Consider the following 24,177-nt stretch of genomic DNA (forward strand, 5'->3'; position numbering starts at 1 on the left):
ATCTATCCATTAGGGTAAGTGGTGAGTGTGGAGAAAAAAATCCACTGTAGAAAGTAAACAAAGAGAATACTTACTACAAGTTATGTAGAGGAAATAGCAAACATGCTGAAGAAGCTTCAGCCAAACAAGGGCAAAATTGACTTGCATACAAAGCGGTATTTGTGGTGGAAAACTAACACCGCACATCACCCTGAACACGACGCTCCAGTTGTGTTTAGGGTAAAGCTTTTCTGTGGGTAATACTTTTCTTCCTGGATGGCATTAAAACCAGGGCAATAAACACTACAAGAGGCTGCAAAAACAATCAAACAGAACAACCCCAAACATAAAACAAGAGTAATTTGTAATGACTTTTATTCTGAAAAAGGTTGACTCAGGGAGACCTCAGTTAGCCTGTTTTGATAGATAGAGTCGTAGAAACTGGGTATCATTTTCCTTCCATGTTATGTCAGTTTATGATTTAAGCTCTTTAAGGTTTGTGGTTTTTATTTTGACAGTATGGATGCCTTCCCAAGGCACCGTTAACGGTGTCCCACATGGTCGAACAGTAACAAGTGCACAAATGTGCTGACATGTACCTCATGTTTGTGTAAGCTGACACAAAGCGATTAAGACAAACAAAAATGCATTTTCGCAAAATTTTATTTTGAAAACCTCTTTAGCTCCTGTGCTTTATCATCATTTCACTGAAATGTTACAGAGGAAGTTAAAGTTCATTCCTGACATATTTAACAATATGTATCTAAAGTGCATAATAAAATAAAGGGGCGAATCTCCTGCTCATGTACCTGAACAAGAACCTTGAGGAGTTTCCTTGTTCTTTTTTTTGTTTTGTTTTGTTTTATCAGACATCAGTGCAACTGTAGCTCCCTACTGACCATAACTGCACAGGTTCTGGCTAGTAGCATCTTGTTTGTGCACCACTGAAATCATAACAGTCAAATACAGACACTGAAAAGAGCAATTAAAGTGCTCACTCTACTGACACACAAGCCAACACCACTACATGTTTCTGCTCTGCCAAGATCCGTAATCATCTCCGTTGTTGTGTTCCTGTAGGTGTACCATGGTGACGACCGTCCAGGCCCAAAGCTTCTCCTTCAGGCTTCGCAGGTCCTCAAAGCCCCAGGAGACCGAGGAAGGCGAAAAAGTTTGAGGACGGACTTCTCCCTCTTCGCCCGTCGACAGTAGGGAGCGCGACGACTCTGATAGGTAGAGACGTGGTGAAGGTGAGCGAATGTGTGCTTTGTGCGTGTGTGTTGGTTTGCTGGACAAAAGTGAGGGGTGTGCGTCAACAGACCTGCCGTCCTTGTATATTCTGCGTGGCTGCGTTGACTGTAAGGGACCGGCTGAATATTTGAGGAAATGAGCATAGAGAAGCAGAGGAGCAAAACCTGCACATGAACACAGACAAGAAACGCCAAGAAGAGAAAGAACAAATGATGAAGAAGTGAGCAAATGCGCAGAGACAAAAAATGAAAAAGGGACGTGACCTACATAAAGCCCCGGACAAACACATGAGCCCAGATGCCGTTCAAACATTTAAACAGACTCCTTCTAGATCTTGGAGGGAAACACAGCAGGGACATATTGGGGAAACTCCTAGAATGTTGTAATGATGCCTTTTTTTTTATGGATTTAATGCATTTTCTGCGTGTCTGCATCAGTATCAAAGGAAGCAGTGCATCTGAACATTCTCCACAGTGGTGCAAATTGGGGCATTTTGGTGTTACATCTCACCAGGATGCAGGTTCCTCTGTTTGTTGTTTTGCAGGAGCTATTAGGCAAGAGAGCCTGTAGCCGGCTTAGCTGCTCCAGCAGAGCACTGTGAACACAAAGAGAGGCGGAGAAGATGAAAGAGATTGAGTGAAAGTTTCACATAAGGGCCCACAGATGAAATACAGGCATCGAGTTTCTCAGCATCTGTGATCTTTGGCAACCGAAGCAAAAAGAAGCAGAAGCCGCAGACTTCGGGCAGAGGAAGAGCTTGGCTTCTTCCAGCAACCCTTCTTGTTTTGGTTCACAGCTGAGCTCTGCCAGCATCAGAGGGGAAGCGACGCAACCAGATCACGGATGGTAATTGAAGTCAAGCTGTGGAATTTGGTGTTAAATTATATAATTGTATCAAAGGCATTTTACATGCAGGGAGAGAGAGGTGGCACACAATGCATGGAAAACATTTCCTACTCAGACTGTCAACGCCCCTGGAGGGAGAGCCTGGGGCTATATGAATATAGATCAACCAAAAACTGACACTATTCACAACAGGGGGGCATAAGCAATATGAACAATTTCTAGTTTAGTCATAGAAAGCAGACCAAGACAACCATTAATAAGCAAATAAAGTGAATATATGCAACCAAATGCACAAACTGAGGGCATATTTTTGTTGACTTTATTTAACCGAGCATTGCAGTTTAAAAAAACAAGACAGGTCTGCTTGTGTTTTTTTACATCTACAACGATCTAGTCTGTGTATTTTTCCACATCTATCGATCTCGTCTAACAAAACAACTGTGGCTAGGCTGCAGAATATAAAGTATACACTCACTCCCTTCATTATTAAGTGCACCCTGCAAGTAGCAGATTGGACTCCCACTGGCTTTTAGAGCCATCTTAATGCTTCATGACTTCAGGTCAGAAACATTCCTAAACTCATTGTCACATTGAAGAAAGCAGTTTGAGACGATGAGCTTTGGGCTTTATGCTGCCAGAAGAAGCCAACAGACGATGGAAACTATCTAAGGGGCCCAAGTATGGCAAGAAAATATCCCCCTCACCATTATACCACCTCATAACCTTAAACCTTAAAAGACAGAATGGATCATTTTTTTTACTTTGTTTAGACCATATTGTGACTCTCCCTAATTAATGTTGCTGCTGACATTGAGACGTTTTGGACCAGGCGACCTTCCAATCTGTTGTTGCTCATTTGTGATGACCATATGTGAACTTCTACGGAGGACAGATTCTGACATATAATTGGCAATAAACATAGAAATGAATAAATGCCTTAATAAAGTAACTCATGCAAAATAAAAAGTAAGAACTCAACTACTACAACTCCCCAACTTATTTGATTACACATTAAACGTAAAATAATATTTCTCATTTTCAACAGCATTAATTTAACGTGGCAACAATTATTTAATTTTCCAGTTTGCAACATTATTAGTTTCCTTCATATTTTATTTTATCTCATTTTTTTCTATTTTTTTCATGTAGTGTATCTAATATGATTGTTTTTATCTCATTGTGCCCTTTAGTTTTTTTATTGATTCTTTTCTAGATTCAGAATTGATTTAACATTTTTTATTTACTGTCTACTTTATCAAGCCATTCATATATCAAGCCAGCTAAGAGCTGGACACCAAATGCTGCAGTTTATTCGGACATAATTGGCAATAAACATATATATATATATACAGTATATATATACAGTAATAGGAATGGTACTGGAATGGTACCGCAGTGATCTTCTGCTGCTGTTGCCCAACTACCTCAAGGTTTGACATATTTTACATCCAGAGGTGGCATTCCTCACATCTTGGCTCTAATGAGTGTTTCAATGAGGTACTGTTGCGTTTCTACCATCTTGATCTAGTCAGTACGTTCTCCTCTGACCTTTAACACCATTTTCATCCACACATCTGCTGCACCCTGGATATCTTCCCTGTTGCTGCTGATACTCTGTGAACCTGAGTGGTGGTTGTGCCTGAAAATCCTAGCAGATCAGCAGCTTCTAAAATGCTCAGTCCAGCCCATTTCAGACCATCAGCTATCCCAAGTTCAAAGTCACTTAAATCCCCTCTCCTTCCGGTTCTTATGCTGAGTTTGTACTTCAGCAACTCGTCTTCATCAGATGCACTGAGCTGCTGCCAGCTGATTGGCTGATTTGCACTTTGCGAGCAATTGGCTAGGTGTACCTAAAAAAAGTAGCATGTAAAAGTGTGTGAATATTATTTTTAACCTTTTTTTTTCTTCAAGGACTCATTGATTGGATTTCTTCCTGGGTTTGTCACTTTTCCCTATTTTAATGAACTGAAAGTTTTTCCAATTTGATCCAACAACAAAAAAACATTTCAGCAAAAATATTACTTTACGTTTTATAAGTTTTTTAATATTAAAATTCAAACCAAACAATCATTACAATGAATGATCCAGTCATGAGCTGCATGTATAATAACTCACTTGTTAGTCTCTTCCAGCTTCTGGATTTTCCTCTGAAGCTGGAGGTTTTGGGCGCTGCACGCAGTCATCCTGCAGCAACAGACAGGGGGAACACAAGAATGATCATGCAAATCTGCAGAAGATGAAAAACAAAAAGTAGGGCAAAGAAGAGTGTTTTATTAGGATTTGCTTCCCCCTTCTGCCAATATCCGCCGGCCGACTGTTATCATCCACTTCATCCTGTCCATCGAATCAAACCGCGCTCCCTCCTCCTATCTCCCTCTGTTCCCCGAATCATCCCCTATTATGACCCTCGGCTTGATAATGACACGCTGTTGGTATGCTCTGTGTGAGGCTGGTTTAATTACTAGCGAACGTTCAATAGCACTGACAATCTCGTGAAACTTTTGTTAATAGGAGCCGGCAGAGGTCAGGCCTGAATGAGATGTTAACAGCACACGACTGAAGCGCCTGCTCAGATTTTCAAAAGGCATTAATAACACAAATAAAAGTTTAATCAGTTTTTTGAAAAAAAAGAAAAAAAGACTAAATTGTGCAAAGTGCCAGATGATTCATAAAAAGAAAATAACTTGTATTATTATTTGTGTTTCAGCAACAAACTCCCTTATTTTACCATCTTTCCTGACATGGATGAATTAGCTTGTTGTATACAACAACAGATGAGTAGAACAGCCAGGTAACCTGAACTTAAGGGTTAATTATTGATAAAACAAAGCAAACTGGAGACATTGCTGCTCTTGGCTGTATGCTCTTCCACCTTACTTTATTTGGGGGGAGGGGTGATAAAGTAAAAGTGCCAACATGTGGGAGGCTGGCATGCTTTCCATGCTTGCTGACGAATTTGCTGGCTGGCAGCTTGCATGGTAAGGCTCTCAAAGGCTCTCCGCAGCCTGGAGACAGAGAGGGAGGAGAATGCCTAAATTGAGCTTAATCCCGGCAAAGCTTCTACCCTCCCAATAAGTCATATTGCATCATCTTCAGGTATGGCTTAAGCCGCGCTCCAGCTGCAACACAGATTAGCTCTGATGGTCTGGTTTGCCGCTTGATATCACATTGTTGTGAGTCTCTGCCTGATTGGGTGGTTTACCAACACGCTGCAGGCCAGCTGACCACATACTGGACCAGCAAGATGTGCAAAATATTCCCTCCAAACACTCTGAATCATTTACGCTGCCTTGCAAAAGCAGCGTAAATGAAAGCTTTGACGCTTTCACATTTCGTCATGCTATGATCACACACTTTTTTGGGGGGGGACTGGTTGTGTTGCTGTAAGGCGAACCTCCACCCCAATCTCAAGTCTTTTCAGCCTCCAACTCGTTTTCTGTCAGTGTTGCCCAGGATTTAACAGCATTGACTTTCCTATTGACTCTAACCAGCTTTGCTGTTTCTGCTGAAGAAAATCCTCCCCACAGAATAATGCTGCAACCACCAGACGGTGTGTTCGGTGTTAGTTTTCCACTGTACATTGAGTGTTTTGCATCTAGGCTGAAATGTTTTCTTTTCTTCTTCTTTTTTTGTTGTCGTTCTGTCTGAGAACTTTCTCTCACGCCTGCCGTGTGTCCTTCATGGTCTGAAGCAAACTGCGAGCAGGACTTATGAATTTCAAAGTCATGACAATAGCGCTCCTGCTGACTGATTATTTTACCTGAGCTGTGATGATTTCTGCAGCTGCTTCAGAGCAATGCCACCGGGCGTCGTAGCTGCTTCTCTGATTAATAATCTCACACACAGCCTGTCACTCCATTTATTCTTGGAGGATGGATTAAGCGGGGCCCTGTGAGATCTCAAAAGCTTGACGTATTTCCTATAGTTTAACATGACAAATATATGCCGCGTTTTTCGGATTTTGATTTGTAAAAAAAAATCTTGTCATATGAAAAGTATAAAGACAGTTCCAATGGTGCGAATACTTTTACGAAACCACTGTAAGTGCGTCTCTGTGTTGATTCTGCTTCATAAATGGGTTATGTCATAGATTCTTTGTGTTTAGCCTGCTGATCAGTGGTGGCCTTCTGCGGCATTAAATGGTTCCTGTGATTATGGCCTAAAGTGAATGAGGTAGTGGGTATCAAAATGTCCCACAGTTCTTATCGTTCTGTGACATGACAGTTCAAGATAAGGCCGGGCGCACTTCCCCTCCACTGAATCGATATCACTGTCAACCGTTAATAGAGGAAATATGTCTTTGGGATAATAGAGTCACAGATGCTCCCAGGAATTATAACAACTATGTCACAAATGATTAAAAAAACTATACATTTGTTTATGGCCCCCCGAGACATTTCTCGCACATCCTGTCACATCTTGCATAACCTGTATGATTTAAACGCTTGGTTTCTTTTATGTTTTATGTCCAGTATAAACTCTTGGCTCCAAATCGCAAATTCCTCTTTTGATTTATGAGAGGTTTGGTAATAATACACCCAAGACCAATTATAAACATGTAAACTAAAAGGACTGCAGATTATGAAAGATACTGTCAAACAACAAGACAATTCTAAGAGTTATAGCTGTGTACAAACATTACTCCCTGAGTGAAAGAGCAATTGCTGCTGTACCTAACAGGTTGAGACTCCATTGTTGGCAACAACTTCAATCATTTTTAAAACATTGCTTTAAATGTTTTTATGGGTGTGACTTGCTTTTTATAATTGCTAATTTGTATAATTATTGACCATTTATTGTCATTTTCTGTAAATCATGTGTGTTTGTCCATTTTGTGTCAGTTGTTTTTCTTTATTTTTCACCATCAATTTGCCAGGAGACTACAGATGAAAATGAGTTCTTGTGGCTAAATGTGGCACATAAACATGGTTGTTTAAATGTACTCATGTTGATTAATACACTCTGTCCCTTATGAAGTCAATTGAAACTTTCAGTAGCTGCCAATGAATCTTCAACACCAGTGTGGAGGAATTTTGACCCACTCATTTAAAACCTTTCTTTTATGTTTTCCACAGGTGTGGACACTTCTCTAACCCAGGCGTGCTTGAGCTTGAGTTCACAATCAGATGGTCAAACATTATCCTCCAGGAGAACAGAATTAATCTATTGCGACAGATTGTACTAAGACAGCAGTGCAGCCCCAGTCATAACACCTCCACCATGTTTGTCTCATTGATCCACAGATTCCCCTCATGGTCTTTTATATGTCGATAGGTTACAGGATGTTTCAGGATGTACAATTCATTGCAGATGAAACTTGTAATTTTCTAGGTCAAGCTACTCACTAATAATGTCACCTTCAGTGACGACGCTGCAGTAAGTTGATTTCTTACCTCCCTTCCAGCCTGTCAACATATTCCCTTTTCTTCTTCCGACTTTCTTGAGCCGAGCGTTTGTTACGGATTTTCCGCCGGATCTTCTTCAAAATCCTCTCCTCAAACTTGTCACGAAGATGAAACGGATGTAAGAACAAGGAAACGAAAAAATATGAAGAGGAGAAAGGTAAGTGAGACAAAAGTGGGTTAGGAAGTTGGCAAAGGTTGTGTAAAAGGGCCTCCAGATTTAGATTTTCAAAGATGTGAATCAGATTGGCACGGAGTGTGTATGTGTGTGCAGGAACTGCTCTACATCTGTAACCTGCTCATTTACCTTGGACAGGGGCAGTTTGCAGGGTAAACTTATGCCCTCTTTAGCTAGAAGCTTCTTCTCATCCTCATTAAGCACAAGCTCCTGCAAGGACTGCTGAGAGATTCGCTGTGCCTGTCAAACACAATTCCAGGTAGAAGAAGGAAATTAAAGTGGAATACTAGTTCAGAAAATTATTTTCCTGCTTGTTGGAGTGCGGGCTGCAACCAGGAGGTCTGTGGTGGAAAATAAGGCACATAATAACTCTGATTGTTTTTAATTAATACTGATTAAAAAGCGGAATAGGTTCATCATATTTTATTCCTAACACTCTTGAAAATATGGTATAAATAAATCGCAGTCCTTATTTTCTTGATTTTCAAAAAAAAAAAAAGATGTCATTCTAAGACACACATTTCCGACAATACTCAAGCATTAGCAGCTTTGTCTTTATAATAAAAAAAGATGCACTACCATATATGGATGAAGATATTTTGTCTGTAACAACAGAGGCGGACTTCCTGTTGTTAACAGGAAACAGTTTTCTTAGCAACAAAGACCCTCCCAATGAAAATATGTGGTTGCCTGGATTATTGGCAACACAGAAGACAATAGAGTGAGCACTACTACTTTTCCCAAAGGTCGTCAATACAGGAAATGTTGGTAAATATGTTTGAAACGGACACATTTTTTCATCTCCCACCAAAAGCAATCCCTAGGAATATGAATGAATTGGCATTTTGGTTTTAAGAAAGAAACACGCAAAGTCAAAGGACTATAAATAGCTGCAGCACAAGCTCAATTCTTTTCTTAGTATCTGAGCCAAATAAATATTCAAATTGTATATCATCACAGAGTCACTTTAAATTTCTCAGTAGGATGCCAGTTTGCTAAGTCTCCAAGCTACTGCTCTCAGGCAGCATTTCTACTGACTTCCTTCTCCTTTGTCTTACAAGTGCACACTGAATGACCTTTAAAATCTCATTCACAAGACTCCTGGCCAAATTGACAGCAAATCAAATCAGCACTAAGACACCGTCAACACCTAAAATACTCGTGGAAATAATAGTTCTTCAGTTTATGACATGGAGATAAAGATAACTGTACATGCTCATGAAAAATCAAAAAGAAACAGTAGAGAAAATACTAAAATATGCCTTTTAAGGAAATATACGTGCATCAGATAGACACTGAGCTTCTCTTACGTTCTGTCCCAGACTGGATAAAAGCAGGTCCTTTACTGTGACCGCGTGGCTTGATGGCAGCAGTGGGGTTTGGCTGTTGGAAAGGTAGCATGTAATGCCAAACTCCTCATGGCAGCCCTCAGACTCCCAGCCTGCACAATGACACAGAAAAAGCAAACAAAACAATAAACCAGATGAATGTAACTCAAAACTGGGTTGGGTTTAAGGAAAAAAGCAGCTTTTGCTCTGTCATCTTCAAACATTAGAGGAAGTAGCAGAGAGTGCTGCACAAGAGTTTTCTGTATTTTAGGTCAAGAAGGAGGATGGATCTGTTTACAGTCATGTATTTAAACCCCCAGAAAGTTATTTATTTATTCGGTTGCTCTGCTCGTTAATAAAGCACCACATCTACCTCGAGCTTTCTGGCTGGTGGAGATTTTAAGGGCCGAGAGTGACAAGCGTGAGTGAAAGGCGAGCCTGCAGCTGCTGTTGACTGGTCAAGTGATTTTCAGACCGTGTAAAAGCTTTTCCTCTGAAAAAAAGGGGGAGAAAAAAAAGCTGTGCTTTGCAAATGTGAGCCAGGAGGATGTGGAGGAGGAGAGCTCTGTTGTTGCTACAGCAGCAACAGAGTCAGGACATGAAACTGAGGCTGCTTTATCTACAAGGCCAGTTTTGAAAATAAGTCTACATACAAATAAATCAAGAGATGGAACGATAGAAGTCGTGCTTCTATGATCTAATTTTCATATCGGAAACTCTGAGATGTAATTATATTTTGGTTGCATCCTATTCAGGAACAGGACTGAAGCAAAGGAGAGAGAGGGTATGGCAGGGAAGATAAGGAGCGCCGCAGGCAGATGAGGCATAAAACGAGCTGATGAGGTGAGGAAGAAGAAGGTATCAGATAGATGAGACACTGAGTTAACATGGTTTGTCACAGTTTGAATTTGTCACAGTTCAATAGCAGCTGTTTTCACACAACAGGAGCAGAAACTCAGACAGCAGGGCTGGTAGATTATCTTCATCAGTGATGATGCTCCAATTTGTTCCCGGGGTTTATACTCCCGCTGCTAACACAACGTTAGCCGCTTCGAACGAAGACGTCGATTGCAACTATTCTGTTTAATTCCTGTTCTTATATTTCAGCCACCATATTGCACTTCAAATATCTTGAAAATGGTAAAACTGTAAAAGATGTAGTATAATTTCATAAAAATGATCTGAATGGTCCCAACAGAATAGTTTGACTTTCATCAATTTATATTGTTTTTCAACTGAGCTTAAGTAAAAAAAACAAATGACTAAATGTAATTTTTTTTAAATCAAGCATTTAAATAAATATTTAATCTGCAAGTTTATGTTTCTCCTGGTTCCAAATTTACTTCTGCTGTCTGATTTCCACTTCCTTTAATATTACATACAAAAAAGATGTGCTTTCTCTTAATCTAGAATATCTTACAAGCATTAGAACATTATAAAATGGATGCATAATAAAACATTTTCATATGCTTTATCACTTCTAAAATTAGCAGGAAAATATCCATCTACCCATTGTCTTCTGCTTATTTGAGATGATAGATTTAAGTTGGAACCTTCAGACTGAAGACCAATTTATATGGACAAACTTTTATGTCTCGTGAAAAAAGAAATGAGTGACGTTGTGATTTTCTTGCAGTCTTAGGCGAGAGGTCAAACTTCTTTGTTCTTGCAGATGTGGCACTAGGAAAGTGAGGCATGAAACTAGCCCCCCCACATTTTGTTTTTGGTGATGATCACAGCCTAGCGTTAGAATTTATTAGAGTTAACAATGTTTATTAGAGTTAATGTTTATTAGATTTAACAATGTTTTGGTTTCGCCATCGGAGGGCGCTCAGTACCACATACAACAGCGGGTGACGCTCTGGCAGGCTGTAGGAGTCCGCCATTGCAGAGAGGACAGCTTGTTGCAGCGGATGTTGGGAGCGCTACTGTAACCGCTGTATTTTCTTTTTTACAGGTAAGCTGAGTATTAGAATGTATAGCTCGTAACGCCAGTAGCCTCCGATGGGTACGGAATGACACAACAAAGGCGCTTCAGTATAGCTGCATTACTGAGCTAGATATAAAGCAGGAGTTAGCACCAGGCTAAAGTAGCGAGGCTAACGGCTCACGCTTGGCTCGCGCTTATGTGGGCTCGGTGGGTCGGCTTAATAGGGCCGCAACATGTGTTTTAAACTTATGTATGGTTTGAGTTCAGTTGAGTTAATGAAAGTATGTTGGATGTAGATGTACAGTGATGTCAGTGATGTCAGTAGAGAGCATGTGTATTTGTTGTAGTACCACATACAACAGCGGGTGACGCTCTGGCAGGCTGTAGGAGTCCGCCATTGCAGAGAGGACAGCTTGTTGCAGCGGATGTTGGGAGCGCTACTGTAACCGCTGTATTTTCTTTTTTACAGTTTAAACTGAATAAATATGCTGCACGAGGAGTGACTCGGCCCATCATTTCCTGCTGTGTAACATATTTTGGCGAGCCAGCCAGGAGGTGGCGCTAGTGAATCAACACCATCACCAACCACCTTCCTTCACAAGAGACGAACCAGAAAAAAAAAAAAGATGGAAGCAGCACAGCTTCTGCGCGATCGAGTGAGTGCAACCTTGTGGCAGTTGGAAAGAGAGCATCTCGTGGACGTCTGCAGGCGACTGAAGTGTTCCGGCCTGGACAGCGGAGAGCCTCAAAGTAAAACCAAAAGGACACTCATCAGATTGGCAGAGGACATGTTTGATGAGATAGAGAAAAGTGAAGAAGGGGATCAAGTGGAACAGTTTTATAAAGAAACAACCACGTATATCCAGAGACTAAGTAAAGTAATGTGTCAGTCCGAAGAGGAATCCTCATTTAAAAAGTCTGTGTCACAGATAGACCTTGAGGACACTATTCCATGCACCCCTTCAGTCCAGGCAACAGATTATCCACTCAAAACCCGACCAGAGCCAAAACAAGCTCTGCAGGAGGTAACATTGAGGAGGGAGTTTAAAATCTCTGGGCAGATTGGAGAGAGTGGGCAGAAGGATAAGCTGTCCTACCTCAGTTTAGTACGCCAGATCGAAAATGGGATTGAAAAAGGACACTCCGAGGTTGAAGTAGTTGAAGCAGTAATTAGGGCCATCAGCCCAGGAATGCCCCTAAGAGACATGTTGGAGATAAAACGTGGGTTAACCCTTAGCAAACTGCTCACCATACTAAAGGGACACTACCGGGTCGATAGCCCCACTGAACTTTACCATCAGCTTCTCAACATCTCCCAAGAACCCAAAGAAACTGCCCTAAATTTTGTATTTCGTGCTATCGAGCTCAAAGAAAAACTTCTCTGGAAAGCAGCAAATGAGGAGACCGATGAACTGTACAGCAGAACCACAATTCAGCGTAAGTTTCTCCGCTCCATTGAAACTGGGCTACTCAGTGACTCCATTAAGTATCAGTTGCTGCCTTTCCTAAGTAATATGACCATAACAGATGAAGAACTGATTGAGAAAGTTAACGAAGCTTCAAAACTAGAAAATGAAAGATTGGAGAAACGAAGAAGGTCCACTGCAGTCAAGATTCCCAAGGTACAAGAGCTCCAAACAGCGTGCCAGACAGCCCTGACATCTGTTCAAAGCCACCCGAAACCCAAAGAATCCCCCATTACAGTGGCTGTGAAAACAGTTAAAAATAAAGAGACTAAAACAGACCCACAGCAGATCATAGAAGAACTTCGCAAAGAAATGAAAGAGATGTTTGTGGCTGCTATGGAAACCAGTTCCCGCACCATGGCACCAAAACAAAGACAAAAAGGCTGTAAGAAGTGCAGAGAAGAGGGAAAAGGAGACAACTGTATGCACTGTTTCAAATGTGGGCGGGAGGGCCACTACTCTCGTGGATGCCGAGCACCGAGACCGTTGATGGGAAACGAGGAAGGGCTACTGAGGTGGGACCAGCAGTAGTCCAGGATCCACGGTCCCATAATGAGCAGTCAAGCCCACCACCATCCTCCAATGAAATACCAGTTGCTGCCTTATCAGCTGTAACTGAAGTTCATTATCTACCCCCTCAACGCAAGTCAAGGTTAGTAAGCCTGGTGGGAAACCGCTGTACTGTTAACTGTTTTATGGACAACCATCCAGTCAAAGTATTGTGGGATTCAGGGGCACAGTCCAGCATTGTAAATGAAAACTGGCGGCAGAACCACCTTCCCCACACAGTTGTCAGACCGGTGTCAGAACTGTTAGATAATGAGACACTCACAGTGTTTGCTGCAAATGACACAACCATCCCCTACACTGGCTGGATAGAAGTCAGCTTCAGACTAGACAGTGATTGCTTCCCAACCAGTGAGTTGCAAGTGCCAATATTGGTAGCCAGTGACCCAGCCGTGGCCAGTGATCCCATCATTGGCTACAATGTTATTGAGGCGGTTGTCAACAGAAGAGAAGTAAAGACCAAAGGTGGAAGAAAACAACTTGCACACTATGTAAGTAAAGCATTTGAAATAACTGTACAAACTGCACATAATGTTGTCAGACTGGTGCAGAACAGCAAAAAAGACTCAGAGGCAGGTGTGGTAAGGACTGGAGTAAAGAGAGTGCCTTTGAGAGCAAACCAAGTTACCACAGTCTATGCACGGGCACATGTTAGTCCACATGCTCTGGGTCAAGACATGTTTTTTTTAGCTGACATGGTTGACTCACCACCAGAGGGCGTCATGTTCAGTGACGTACTGGTGCAAATTCCAGACAGAAAAGTGCCATATGTGCCCATCCCAGTGACTAACACCACAGACCACACCATTTATTTAATGAGTCGTAAAGTGATCGGACGTCTTGAACCAATAAAGACTGTATATGCAGCAGACATCCAGACAAAAGTAAATGAGTGGACACAAGAGGAAAAACAGAGTTCAAAGTTAAAGTCACACATCCCGAATAACACACAGTCAGACAACATTCAACCGAGACCAAAGTCATGGGATCCACCAGTGGATCTTCAACACTTGACAGAAAGTCAACAAACAGCTGCGAAGATGATGTTGCGGGAAGAATGTGAGGCATTTGCATACGACCGTGATGATGTGGGCTGTATCCCTTCCCTGAAAATGCATATAACCCTTCATGACACAAGTCCTGTAAAGAAAACCTACATGTCGGTCCCAAAACCTCTCCACAATGAAGTAAAAGAGTATCTGCAGGATCTACTTAACAAAGGCTGGATCACACCATCAAGGTCTCCCTACTCATCACCGGTGGTGTGTGTCCGTAAGAAGGATGGTACTCTTCGGCTTTGTTGTGACTTCAGAGAGCTCAACCGCAAGTCAGTTCCGGACCGTCATCCAATACCAAGAATTCAGGACATGCTGGATGCACTGGGCGGGAGCTCCTGGTTTTCAGTGTTAGACCAAGGCAAGGCGTACCACCAGGGTTTTTTGGATGATGAGAGCCGCCCCTTAACCGCCTTCATCACACCCTGGGGGCTCTACCAATGGGTGCGCATTCCCTTTGGCCTGAGCTCCGCACCCGCTGAGTTCCAGAGGAGCATGGAACATTGCATGGCAGGTCTCAGAGACACTATTTGCCTTCCGTACCTGGACGACAACCTGGTGCACAGCAGCAATTTTGAAGAACACCTAGAGCACATCCGCCTTGTCCTCCAGCGTTACAGGGAGCATGGTGTTAAGCTGACTCCAAAGAAATGTGACCTGTTCAGGAGAAGTGTCAAGTTTTTGGGCAAGCTAGTTACAGGCCAGGGTTACACAATGGACCCAGCAGAGCTGGCCCCGGTGATGGCCTTAAAGGAAAAAACACCTGCAACTGTCGGAGAGGTACGTCAAATGCTTGGTTTTCTCTCTTATTATAGGCCTTTCATCGCCAACTTCTCCCGCATAGCCCATCCACTCTATAGCCTGCTTAGTCCTCCATCCTCTGAGAACTCTGTTTCAGTCCCAGGTGACAAGACTAGGAAGGGGGTGAAGAAAAGTAGAGGCCACTTACCTTCACGGTCACCCATTCAATGGACTAGCGCCCACCAAGAGACATTGAGCCAGCTCATAGATGCACTTACCAGACCTCCTGTCCTTGGGTACCCCGACTTTACAGAGCCCTTTGTGTTACATTGTGATGCATCTCAAGTTGGGTTAGGTGCAGTCTTATACCAGCGACAGCAAGGCAAGATGAGAGTTATAGCATATGGTTCCCGCACCTTGAGTCCAGCAGAGAAAAAGTACCACCTGCACTCTGGCAAATTAGAGTTTTTGGCAATGAAGTGGGCCATATGTGAACGTTTCCGAGATTATCTGTACCATGCACCATCATTTGTGGTGTACACAGATAATAACCCGCTAACATATGTGCTCACTACGGCAAAGCTCAATGCCACAGGTCACAGATGGGTCGCAGAGCTGGCCAGCTATAACTTCACCATCCGCTACCGTCCAGGCAAAACCAACACCGACGCTGATGGCCTGTCGCGAATGCCGTTGGACATTGACAGTTACATGAAGAGCTGTACAGCTGAAGTGGGACAGGAAGCCATAAGCGCATCTATGGAGTCTGTGGTGGTGGAGCAGAGTTACCCGTGTCAAGGCATTGGTGTTATCCAGGTTAGTGCTCTGAAGCTGATCAAAGATTCTAACACCAATCAGCCTCTTACACCAGACAAGATCCGCACAGCCCAGGAAGCAGATGAGGTCTTGTCAAGAGTGCTCTGGTACAAGTCACAGGGTAGGAGACCAAGTAGGATCGAGGTGAAGTCTGAGGTTCCTGCAGTAACTACATTACTCAGGCAGTGGTTGAAGCTCCACGTCGACCAACATGGTATCCTGCACCGCAAAACAGCTCACCGAGAGCAGCTATTGGTCCCTAAAGCCTATCATCCCCTGGTTTTCAAAGAGCTCCATAAAGACATGGGCCATTTAGGGGTGGAAAGAACACTTGCCCTGATCAGAGACAGGTTTTACTGGTCGCAGATGGCAAAAGACATTGAACACTTTGTTACGAAAGAATGCGAGTGTCTCAAGAAGAAGAAGCCGAGTAAGCAGAACTGTGCTCCTCTGACCTCGATCCAGTCAACTTACCCGTTCCAACTGGTATCCATAGACTTCCTCCACCTGGAAAAGTGCAAGCATGGCTATGAATATATACTAGTTGTCATGGATCACTTCACGAGGTTCGCCCAAGCTTACCCGACAAAGAACAAAGCAGCTAAAACTGTCGCTGACAAGCTGTTCAATGACTTTGCACTCAAGTTTGGCTTCCCGACCAGACTTCACCATGACATGGGTAAAGAATTTGACAACAAGCTCATGGCACGGTTGAAAGAACTCTCAGGTATCCAGGGTTCTCATACGACACCCTACCATCCACAGGGTAATGGACAGGTGGAGAGATTCAACCGTACCCTGTTGTCCATGTTACGAACCCTGGAGGACAAGGAGAAGGAGGATTGGAAAGAGTCATTGGCTAAGGTTGTCCATGCGTACAACTGTACGAAGGGCGAGGCAACAGGCTACGCCCCATATTACCTCATCTTCGGACGTTCCCCCCGCCTGCCTATCGATCTGCTCTTCAATCTGAGAAAAGATGAAACTCATGTGGACTATGATGACTATGTTAGCTGCTGGAAGAAGAGAATGCAGGAGGCTTACACAGTAGCTTCCAAGACGGCTACCAAGGAAGCTGCTCGAGGGAAAGCATACTATGATAGGAGAGTGAAAGGGAGAGATCTTCAGCCTGGTGACAGAGTCCTCCTCCGAAACCTCACTCCCAGAGGTGGACCTGCGAAGATCCAATCTTATTGGGAGAACCAGATCTACAAAGTGATGGAGAGAAAGGCAGATGATAGCCCGGTGTATCGAATCTGCCCTGAAACTGGTCGAGGGAGAGACAAGGTGGTGCACAGGAACCTCCTACTGCCCTGCGACTTCCTACCACTTGAAAAGCCATCAACACAGACTGTTCAGCCCCGAAAAGATGCTTCGACTGTTACAAAGAAAAAGCTGAGACGTCCACGTGTAGAGCAACATCTAGGAAATAGTGACACATCAGATGATGACCACAGCGGCACGTACCAGTGGTACTTCCGAGATGTTCCAGGAAGACGGCGGCAGACTCCACTCAACCCTTTGGCGGAGCCGTTCCAGCCTGAAACAAGTCTTCACGTTCAAGAAGAGGATGTGCCACTACAGAGCGAAGAGGACGTGCCACTACAGAGCGAAGAGGACGTGCCACTACAGAGCGAAGAGGATGTGCCACTACAGAGCGAAGAGGATGTGCCACTACAGAGCGAAGAGGACGGCCCTGACATTGACCTTGGGAGGTCAGAGAGCGGTGAGGCAGTGATTGACATTTCAGCTGCCAACAAAGGTGAGACTGACTCTGTGAGACAGCGACCCCATAGACAAAGTCAAAAACCGCTTGTACTGAGTTATGACACTTTAGGTCAGCCGACTTTGGTTCAGAGGGACTGCAAGGTGACTAAGACTCAGGTTATTGAGAGTAATGCCTTCTGGAGACCATGGGCTGTGGGTCTGTGTCAAGTTTATAGTTGAGTGTACTGTGCAACCAGAAATGTCAGGAGACATTTAATTTTGTGGGGGAGAGTGTGGCACTAGGAAAGTGAGGCATGAAACTAGCCCCCCCACATTTTGTTTTTGGTGATGATCACAGCCTAGCGTTAGAATTTATTAGAGTTAACAATGTTTATTAGAGTTAATGTTTATTAGATTTAACAATGTTTTGGTTTCGCCATCGGAGGGCGCTCAGTACCACATACAACAGCGGGTGACGCTCTGGCAGGCTGTAGGAGTCCGCCATTGCAGAGAGGACAGCTTGTTGCAGCGGATGTTGGGAGCGCTACTGTAACCGCTGTATTTTCTTTTTTACAGGTAAGCTGAGTATTAGAATGTATAGCTCGTAACGCCAGTAGCCTCCGATGGGTACGGAATGACACAACAAAGGCGCTTCAGTATAGCTGCATTACTGAGCTAGATATAAAGCAGGAGTTAGCACCAGGCTAAAGTAGCGAGGCTAACGGCTCACGCTTGGCTCGCGCTTATGTGGGCTCGGTGGGTCGGCTTAATAGGGCCGCAACATGTGTTTTAAACTTATGTATGGTTTGAGTTCAGTTGAGTTAATGAAAGTATGTTGGATGTAGATGTACAGTGATGTCAGTGATGTCAGTAGAGAGCATGTGTATTTGTTGTAGTACCACATACAACAGCGGGTGACGCTCTGGCAGGCTGTAGGAGTCCGCCATTGCAGAGAGGACAGCTTGTTGCAGCGGATGTTGGGAGCGCTACTGTAACCGCTGTATTTTCTTTTTTACAGTTTAAACTGAATAAATATGCTGCACGAGGAGTGACTCGGCCCATCATTTCCTGCTGTGTAACACAGAGGATGTACAGACCGTAAAACTATAAACTGACTCTCATCCTGACTCCTTCACACTTGGCTGCTAGCGGCTCCAGAGCATGCTGAAAGTCATGACTTGAAGATGCCAACAAATCCATATCATCCCAAAAAAAAGGAAAACAGAAAGAAAGAACAAAAGGAAGAAAGAAAAGCAGAGCCTGAAGTTAGCAAACCCTCTTCATGGCTATATCTTGATACAGGACCTGGGACAAAATATGTCTGTTTAAATATTGCCATTAATATCAAGGCAAGACAAGCTTCCATATTATATGCAATAATAGTTTTTATGTGTTCACTGGCTTTTACAATCAATTCCTGAGTAGAAAAAAAAATTATTTCCCTCTATTCCTTTCTATTGGCATAAGATGTTAGACAGTAAGAAGGTAGGAGGTTCTACCAATCAAATGCATTGATTAGCTAATCAACAGCAAGGGGAACTTATCTATGCATTCATCAATCAAGAGAACGGCTGGCATTAAAGCAGGCTGCAGGTCCTTTGTGGAGGTTATCGACAAAATGGTTGCAAAAAAGTCTTTTCAGGGGAAAGCATCTTTCTGGAACAACGTCCTTTGGTCTGACATTACTGAAATTGAAATGTTTTGCAATAAAGCCCACAGCACCATATGACCCCATGCGCAGCATACCAATGCTCAACCGCGTGGGGGGTGAAAGTCACCTTGCAGTCACTGAGCCAGCCATAAATTTCTCTGAATACCAAAACATTCTGAAGTTGAAACTGAGGCCATCTGTCCGAAAGTTGAAGCTTGCCTCAATCTGGGTCTCAGTCTCAGACCAAAGCATGATTGTGCAATTTACATGCACAACTGTCACACATTGACACGTTTATGCACAGCCAGCAAGTCCACAGCTAAATGGCTGAAAATGGAAAGAATCAAAGCAGTCCAGATGCCAATGTGATTGAAATGTGAGAGAACTGTGGATTAATGATGTCCAGTAAACCTCAGTGTTTTCCTTATGGTTTCCAGATCCATCCATCCATCCATCCATCCATCCATCCATCCATCCATCCATCTATCTATCTATTTTCCAACACCCTAGTCCCTAGCGAGGTCGGGAGGTGCTGGTGCCTACCTCCAGCTAACGTTCCAGGCGAGAGGTGGGGTACAACCTGGACAGGTCACCAGTCTGTCGCAGGTTTCCAGATCCCTCTGGGTGAATTAGTCTCCCTCTCTCCGTTTTCTGACGCAAGTCTACAATATTTTCTCTAATTAGTTCATCTGATCAGAGTAGCTGGGATGATGAGAGGAGCTAAAAATGTGGTGATCCCTGAAAAACACACCTGTAGAGGATACAAAGGTCCTGAGCCACAGGTGGAGACTCAAATCCAATGTTCAAGCAGGAAACAAAGACAATGTAATGATTAAGAAGAAAGAATACTAATGTGTTAGAATGGCCTAGTCAATGCCCAGAATGAAATCTAAAGAACAATCTGTGGCATGACTTGAAAAATAACGTCGACATGTGTTTTAATGTTATTGAGTTTGAACCATTTTGAAAAGAATAATGGGCAAGAATGTATGTTTCCAAAGCTAATTAAACTTTAAGCTGCAATTTAAATGAGGTTTTACAAAGTGTTAGCTCATTTTGTAGATGAATAATAATCTGTCATACTGCTTATATTTTTATTTGCAAGAAAATTTGAAAACGATGTACCATGTTATTTCTATTTCATCATTACAGACTACTTTATGTTGACTGCAGCACGCAATTTCAGCAAAATACACAGAAGTATCTGGTTATAACGTCACAAAATATGAAAAATTATCACATATTTTGCTGTGATCAAAAATATGAATATTTTCTTTATGTTTGGGTGGTGCTTTGTGTCATTCAGATGTTTCAGATTTCATTTGTTTACAGTTTTTCTTTCGTCAAGGTCAGCTTATTATCTTAAAAAAGAGCACTTTACAAAAGAAAGCTGTTGTGTTGCGTCCTGAACCACTTTTGAACAAGCTTTTAATCATCCAAATGAAGTGAAACGGGGAAAAAAGAAATAAATGCCTGCTGCCAGACCTGCAGTTAATAGTCCTCATTACACCACAACAGAGATGAACACGATGAAAAGTAATACCTCACAATGTTCTCATTTCGCTGCCCATTACTTGCAGAACCCTGCTGTTCAATTTGTTTTCCTAACACAAAAATTAGTTCTCTCTGCAGAGGCGATATCCTGTTTTGATCCGTTTCTGCAAATGTCTCCACTTTTGTGTCCTTACCTAAATCAATGGACACGTCAGGCAGCTTTTCTTTTGCCGCAGGCGAGTTCTCCATATCTGGAGCCTGGGAAAAAACCCGAATGTCGAAGGCAGGGAACCCTGTGCAGGAGATTGGATGGGGACAGTCTGTCAGCCTAGCCAGGATGTCCTCGTTAACACCATTGTGGGTGGTACAGGGTGACCAGAGGGGGGACCCTGGCACAGAGGAGGAATCATGCAGCAGAGTATCTAGGAAGTCATCAGCACCACTGCTTTGAGGGCTTGGAGTCTGAAGAGAAGAAGTGCACATCAATTTATGACACCTTCGCTGTTTGTACACAAACACAGACGAGAAGATAAAGGTCTGGTAAGATATTTTAGTCACGGGGATAAAAGTGAACTTTAAGTGAACTTAGAGACAGAATCATGTGCATGAATTTGAGGTTACATGTGATTTCGTCGAATCCACACAGAATCAAAACTTAGCTTTAAAATAATGATTTAATTTTATCACCATGTTATTAATGCTTTGGAGTGGAGCAGCCAGAGTTCAAACTTTCATAGCAGTTATGGGAAGAATTTTAATTGCTGTGATACCAATAAAGGCTTTTCCATGAAACAACTAAAAGCTTTTCAACATGCCATTTAAAAATGGTATTCACAATTTGTCATTACAAAAATTCCCCTCTTGGTAGAATGAAATCAATTTCAAATTCTCAGACTACCTTTATGTTCATGAACTCCCTCTGCAGTTTGGTTAAATGTTCGTTAGCGTGTCGTTGCCAAATGATACACTTTTTGTGGCAAGCAAAGAACGTATTTTAGTGTTCATAGCGCTGAAATGAATGCTAAAACATTCTAGGGTTTTGAGAATAATCCACACATTTTCCAAAGGGTTTAGGTCTCAACTTTAGGGCAAAGCATCAGAGATGTTTAATGTTAGCCTGCTTTGTCCATGTCCAAACTATTTTTAATTTGTGTTAGGGATCATTGTTTTGTTCATGCTTTGATTATTTGACCCAAACTGTCCCTCTCTAATAAAACAAGGTTGGTTATGAAGGTTAAGAACAACTCATAGCCTCAAATATGCCTGAAGCCTGTTGGCTCTCTTGTGTCACTGTCAACCTTGAGCTCATAGATGGCAGGAATCCAACCAATTATAATGAACTCAGTTTTTTTTATTACTTACACCAGAAGCTTGCTGATGACTATTAAAACTTGGTTCCTAATCCAACTATTAGCAGAGATGTCTATTTGAGCCTGTGTGTAGAAGTTTGCTTGTGCAAAATAAAGTAAAATTTGCATATTTTTTTTTAATCATTGCAAATGTATGTTTTGGAAATATTTAAAATGTAAAAAATCCCAAAATGAATAGAAAACTCATTACAAGTTGCCAGAAAGCAGCAGAAAATACTAGGAAAGGGTTAAATAAGAACAAACACAAACAATGTTATGCTCAGTCAGGCCTGGCTGCTGGTAACAATGCACTTAACATTCAGGGTATAGACTTTCATTTTGACATTAAATGAATATGAGATTTTGATTATATTCTCAGAGCGACTATGTTTGGAGCAAACCGCGTTGAATGTTTCAGGAACACACATCATTAGGTGTCCACCGGTGGTCACCATCTGACTCCTCTGTGCTCCCGAGAAGGTTAAAGATGTCCATTCCTCCGTGCTCCTGAAAGCATAAGTGATTTAGCGAAGGGAATTCTCTGTTTCCTAAAAGAAAAAACATTGTTTTTATAGCTTTCTTATTTTCTTTAACCAAAAAAAAAAGAAGAAAGAAACACAATCCTCTTAATTAGGCCATCACTTGTTTGGTCTCCTCCTTCACTTGTCTGATTAAATAAAATCTGTCTCACTAGGTTTCGCCTCCTTCCATTCCCTTTCACTAAACATTCATCCTGAATGAGTTTCTTACACAAAGTGGGATCCTACCATGTCTGTTGTCAGCGTCATTATCCTGACATCAAAGTAGCTGATGAAATTTCAATGAAACTATCCAGGAGGAGAGCAAGCGCAGCAGACAATCAGATCGATACGCTCCTCTATGGCGAAAGGTGTAGAACTGCCACAGTCTGTTTAAAGGGACAAAGTTGAATTGCTGCGCTGAAGAACAGGACAGCTTATCAACATCCAATCCGGTGTTCAGCTGACAGCACGGAGGGCTGATTGGCCCAGAAGGAAGCCTCTCTGATGGATTAATTAGAGAAAGTTAGTCAGAGGTGATTTAGAGTGACCTTTGATGCCAATGTGATATGACAGAAAGTACTTGCTCAGTGCTTTCACATTCACTTCTTACCTTTGCAGCTTTTATTCACAGGAATGTCTTATCGCTGCCAAGGCAACGAGGGAGGTGGAGAATTAAACTATAATTACTGAAGTCTCCTGTCATTACTGGGAATCTGTAAAAAAAAAAAAAAACCCAACAACAACACAGAAAACAGTTCTAACCTTGGACCAGAAACAAACAGTAGCATTTTTAAACTTTAATATATGTCTGAGTCCCTGAAAGTCATAACAGGGACGACAGTACGTTAAATTTTTGAGACAGAACGCAGCGTCTGAAACTAATTTACCGTCACTGCGGAACAATACTTTTTTTTTTACAATAAGGGTTGTCAAATTGTAAGACGACAACAATGTTTTGGAAATAGTGTCAGAGCGAGACTCATAACTGAGCACGTGTTGTTTGAAAATGGAGCTTGAGTGCAGTGTAAATGTCCGTTTAAGCACATACTTTGTTTTCAAAAACTAATCAAACGGTGAAAAGTAAAGCAACAAAACAAAAACCACTGAACTGCTGCTCCATTTAAGAGAAGTAGGCTGTCACATGATAGTGCTAGTTTTATTGTACCAATTTAAACTGAGACCTTCCCTTATAAATGATTAATAAACACACTTAATAATCAAACTGTGGAAACCTTATAAACAGTAAGGCATAATTTAAGGATAAAAGACGATAAAAGTGACTAATACCTTGCCAAAAACTGAATCAGTGTATGAAACGTCACTAACAGAAGATCTTAGAAATGGTTTTTTTTTAAGGTTTTTAAAAGAAATTTGACTTCATAAATTAACCCCTTTAAGTCGGGCCTCTGTCTGTTTCTGACACTCTCTTCACTTCAGCAAGTTATCACAACATTTCCCCTCTACTAACCCTTTAATAAAGTTTTTTAACAGTTTCCCTGAGAAGTAGCTTGTTTAATTGGCTTAGCAGGTGCTTAGTTCCACCAGGTGTTTGCTAATTTCTTCTGGCTAGTCTGAAGGAGCTGAGTTGGGGTGTTTTGTATTGCAGAAGATCAGAAGCTTGGAAACTGTGGCTCCAAGGAATAGCTTCGTCCTCGAAGGAGGCATTCAGTCTCACCAAACCTTTGGCACAGCTGAATGGTTGCCACGGGAGATTCAAGGATTTCCCAAACATGGATGAAGGAATCAAAGCAACACTCCAGGTATGTTTTCGATGAGGTAGTAACATTACAACATGATATAAAGCTAAAAAAAAAAGTCAATTTTAATCACCTTTAATGTAATTAAGGCTGCAAATCAAAAGTGGTAGTACTTTTAATTTGCAGCAAGAAAGTACTG

The 24,177-nt window shown here is 42.2% G+C and overlaps 1 protein-coding gene across 2 annotated transcripts; it reads right to left on the minus strand.

Moving 5' to 3' along the window:
- Positions 1-624: 624 nt before the first annotated feature.
- On the minus strand, positions 625-22,771 carry LOC116722346 (cyclic AMP-responsive element-binding protein 3-like protein 3-B). 2 transcript variants are annotated; one of them, XM_032566582.1, is made up of 10 exons: positions 22,528-22,771; positions 22,187-22,267; positions 20,606-20,873; positions 8,967-9,097; positions 7,786-7,896; positions 7,470-7,576; positions 4,192-4,260; positions 1,741-1,825; positions 1,301-1,394; positions 625-1,205 (listed from the first exon to the last, which is right to left on the minus strand). In XM_032566582.1, the coding sequence occupies exons 1-10, from the start codon at positions 22,546-22,548 to the stop codon at positions 1,003-1,005; spliced, it is 1,170 nt and encodes a 389-aa protein (XP_032422473.1). In that variant the 5' UTR covers positions 22,549-22,771; the 3' UTR covers positions 625-1,002. The 2 variants fall into 2 exon arrangements, with proteins under 2 accessions (XP_032422473.1, XP_032422475.1); XM_032566584.1 differs by having other exon boundaries at positions 22,187-22,308.
- Positions 22,772-24,177: the final 1,406 nt, after the last annotated feature.

Source organism: Xiphophorus hellerii, chromosome 6 (genome assembly GCF_003331165.1).
Source record: "Xiphophorus hellerii strain 12219 chromosome 6, Xiphophorus_hellerii-4.1, whole genome shotgun sequence".
NCBI lineage: Eukaryota > Metazoa > Chordata > Actinopteri > Cyprinodontiformes > Poeciliidae > Xiphophorus > Xiphophorus hellerii.